At 41.1% G+C, this 3,948-nt stretch overlaps 1 protein-coding gene across 1 annotated transcript; it reads left to right on the top strand.

Moving 5' to 3' along the window:
• Positions 1-474: 474 nt before the first annotated feature.
• fhl5 (four and a half LIM domains 5) lies at positions 475-3,942 on the top strand. The gene is made up of 6 exons (XM_035674778.1): positions 475-607; positions 805-985; positions 1,225-1,399; positions 1,810-1,979; positions 2,159-2,345; positions 2,492-3,942. Exons 2-6 carry the CDS (start codon positions 824-826, stop codon positions 2,641-2,643), a joined length of 846 nt encoding a protein of 281 aa, XP_035530671.1. The 5' UTR covers positions 475-607; positions 805-823; the 3' UTR covers positions 2,644-3,942.
• The last annotated feature ends 6 nt before the right edge of the window (positions 3,943-3,948 follow it).

Here is a 3,948-nt window from a genome sequence, read left to right as displayed (position 1 = left end):
TATAGTTCAGTACCTGGCAACCACAAAGCTGCTGGCGCCTACCTCTCATAAGCCATCTGCAACTGCTTGTGTGTGTAGCACACTGACAAAGGCCACAAGTGTGTCCAGACACATCACAGCATCCAAATAGCCAACTGCCTCTGCTGTGTACTCATATCCAAACTGATATTAGTGTGTGGGAAAGAAAAATATTTTGCATCTTTAAGCTCAAATCTCATCTATTGTTCAAACATTTTGGCACTGGCGTTAGTTAGCACAGTAGGCTGTCATTTTCCCCAGCAATAATAAGTCTTCTAGTCCTAACACTGCATTTCTTTTTGCTTTTACGCATTTCTGGAATAAAGCAACAATGATTAAATGAGTTCAAGGGCTTAGCGATCTCTGCACCATCAGCTCCCTTAAAAGGTGCAGAATGATGCAGTGGAGCATGTTCATTCTCCCCAGAGATTACCGCTAATAAGAGGGCCAGTATTTATAGAAGATCCCCCCCAGTGGATACCCCTAATCCTGCCTCACCCCTTTTCATCCCTGCCCCATCCATATCTCTGGACCGCTCGCTCTTTACAGCCCCCAGCTCCAGCTTCATCCTCGGCCCATATCAACTGAGGTAGAGACTTCTTTAATACAACACTGTTTTGTGTTTTTTTTCAGATTCCTTTGAAAGAAGAGGGGAAAAAATTGCCTGGCCTCTTCTCTTGCTTGATGACAGGGGAAGAAATTGCCTGGACTATTACAGGGCATTTTCCATCTTCCTGTTCTTCCTTATTGTCCAATTTTCTTCCTCCTGCTCTCTTTGACCTGCAGCTAAGAAAAGCAAACAACAATGTCCACCAGCGAGCGTTTTGACTGCCATTACTGCAAAGACTCCCTGCTGGGGAAGAAGTACATAATGAAAGAGGACACGCAGTACTGCACTAAGTGCTATGAGAACCTGTTTGCTAACTGCTGTGAGTGCTGCTCTCTACCAATTGGCTGTAACTGCAAGGTAAGGAAGCACCCGTGTTACCCTGAGAGTTATAGCTTTGATGTCAATAATGTGTAATGTGTGCATAGTCTATTTATTAATATTATTATCTAAAGGTTAGAGACATTTTAATGCAGTTTACTTTTACTTACTTTTAAGTTATTCTTGCATGTTTCTATCCATGCACATTCTAAATAAATACTTTACCATACAGAATATCCACAGGTCCAATAAATAAATAATGTGTTAAATATCAACAGGACTTGTCCTACAAGGATCGCCACTGGCACGAGCAGTGTTTCAAGTGTGCAAAGTGCAGCCGCTCTCTGGTGGAAAAGGCCTTTGCTGCCAAGGATGATTTGTTGCTCTGCACTGAATGCTACGCCAATGATTATTCCTCCAAATGCACCACCTGCAAGAAAACTGTCATGCCAGGTACATGTTGGGATGATGATGATGAAGATAATGATGAATATGACTGGACGATATCACCTAAAATTGATCATATCCCGATATCATTTCACATTTATGTTTATGACAATAAATGTTTGTAAAAATATAAAACCATTGTTGAGATAGAAAGTTTGTTTTTGACATACGATTTCACTACCCTGCATATAGCATCTATTGCTATATACAGAAAAGACGCAACTAATATATTTTAAAAGAAAACATTTAAAACACACACACAGCAATGACATTTCTTAATTTCCAAATATTTTTTCCATGATTATTAAGATTGCATCATCCTCTCCCTACAGATAAAGCACGACTATTTTGGGCTGCAGTGTTTCTGTCATAGAGGTACCATATGCTGACTAAGCTGCTCTCTTCCCCTGTGCCAGGTTCCCGCAAAATGGAATACAAGGGGAACAGCTGGCATGAGACCTGCTTCCTGTGCCACCGCTGCCAGCAACCAATAGGAACTAAGTCCTTCATCCCAAAAGACACCGGCTACTTCTGTGTGCCCTGCTTCGAGAAGCAGTTTGCCTACCAGTGCTGTGCTTGTAAGAAGGTAGGGTTACAGCTGAGTGTTTTATGTGTATTGACTGCTTCAGTACAGTAAATCCCCTGACTCTGGTATTTTAATGTTACTGACACTGAATAGTAAAAGTATGCTTATCGATAGGAATGTCACTTTGTGTCTTTATGTCTCTTTCACTTTTGCCATGTCTGGATTTGTGTTACCGCTAGGCCATCACAACAGGTGGAGTGACATACCAAGAAAAACCCTGGCATCGCGATTGTTTCTTATGCATCAGCTGCAGAAAGCAGCTGTCCGGTCAGCGCTTCACCTCCAGGGAAAACTACCCCTACTGTCTTGAATGCTTCAGCAACCTGTATGCAAAGAAGTGTGTGGGCTGCACCAAGCCCATCACTAGTGAGTCACTGGCAGGGCTCTTGTTTTCATTCATTCTGACACACTCATATAGGTCTTTGTGTAGGAACTGTCAGATAAACAAGGTGAAAATTATGCATTAACCTGCACAGTATGTTAATACATAAATCTTTGTTTGATGTGTGCAGGTCTGGCAGGGGCCAAGTACATCTCTTTTGAGGAGCGCCAGTGGCACAGCGAGTGTTTCACCTGCATGCAGTGCTCCGTGTCTCTGGTGGGACGCGGCTTCCTCACCCAGCGTGACAACATCTTGTGCACCGACTGCGGCAGGGAGAAGTGACCTTTCCATGAAGGGGTCACAGTTACAACAAGAGCTCATATTCTGATACAGATATTGTGCATCCATGAATATTTCTTCATAGCATGCCTGTTACACAAACAAACTCTTAATGCCAAAAACGTATTTTTGTGTTAATGAGCATTAATTCTCTCACATTGCCCACACACAAAAAATCTGTGATAAAAATAAACATATATCTGTAAAGTAAAGTGGAATGTACCCCTCACATACTTTAATTTTTGAAAAGAAAAAAATGATGTTGCAAACATATTAGAGGTGATAGCGAATTTTATTTTGATAATTGATTAATTGTTTCAGTCATTTTTCAAGCAAAAATCCAAAATACTGTTGGTTACAGCTTTTTGTCTTATATGACAGTAAACTGAGTATCTTTGGATGTTTGCCTGTTGGTGAGTATTTCCCACTATTTTATCTTATGGACAAAAAGATTTATCAACTCATAAAGAAAATAATCATCAGTTTAATTTAATTGACGATTAATTAGCCCCGATTGTAATTGTAGGAATTATTCTATTATATTTGGCGGCCGCAACATGCTCGAAAAGTCAGGGAAATTTGCACAAAATTCAAACGTGGCGAAAATTCACATATGCAATTGTACCCGTGCCCGGGCGCCGCCAAATGGCTAAAACCCGCCCCCCAGAATCAGACCTCAAGACATGTTAAGATCAACATGTATGAAAATTGGTACGCATGTGTATCATGATGGGACAAGCAGAAAAGCCTCTTGGACCCATACCCCAAACTAAACAGGAATTCAGCCATTTTGGATTAAGAAGCCATTTTTGGCGATTTGCAACTGTTGTATTTGGACGAACTCCTCCTGGGGAATTTATCGGATCGACTTCAGATTTGGACACACCCATTTAAAGACATTTACGATTAAAAGTGGCCCTGAAGGCAACATGGTTTGACTTAATTCAATTCTTGTTTTTGGAACAATTGAGGATGGCATGAAGAATAACAGGTGTAACAGCCTGATCAAATGGGGGTGAGTTCTTCTCTATACATGCCAGAGCTGTGTATTATTAGTATGTTTTTACCACATCCAAATGGGTTTGCACCCTCAGGCACCTAGCATTTCCTGCACGAGAACCTTGCCATCACCTTTTTTAGCTGCATGGGAAATTTACATTTATGAGCTTTGACAAATATTATCAGTAACCTCTCAGACCAACAGTTCATGTTGAGATTCTGAACAATAAGCTGCTGAAAAAAGTTAGTGATCAGCACACAACATCTCATCTCATCTTCATCTTCATCCGCTTATCCGGGATCAGGTCG

The sequence above is a fragment of the Morone saxatilis genome, unplaced genomic scaffold (genome assembly GCF_004916995.1).
Source record: "Morone saxatilis isolate NCDOM2014 unplaced genomic scaffold, NCSU_SB_2.0 Contig3, whole genome shotgun sequence".
Lineage (NCBI taxonomy): Eukaryota > Metazoa > Chordata > Actinopteri > Moronidae > Morone > Morone saxatilis.
The sequence above is the reverse complement of the archived record's forward strand: the minus strand, read 5'-3'. Positions and strand labels throughout refer to the sequence as shown.

What these genes read in the sequence shown, in the direction of transcription:
- fhl5 (XM_035674778.1), top strand. Translation starts at nt 824, where the DNA reads ATGTCCACCAGCGAGCGTTTTGACTGCCATTACTGCAAAGACTCCCTG. An exon ending in AGTGCTGTGCTTGTAAGAAG is followed by an intron (nt 1,980 to 2,158) that starts GTAGGGTTACAG and finishes TGTTACCGCTAG; the next exon opens with GCCATCACAACAGGTGGAGT. An exon ending in CTGCACCAAGCCCATCACTA is followed by an intron (nt 2,346 to 2,491) that starts GTGAGTCACTGG and finishes TGATGTGTGCAG; the next exon opens with GTCTGGCAGGGGCCAAGTAC.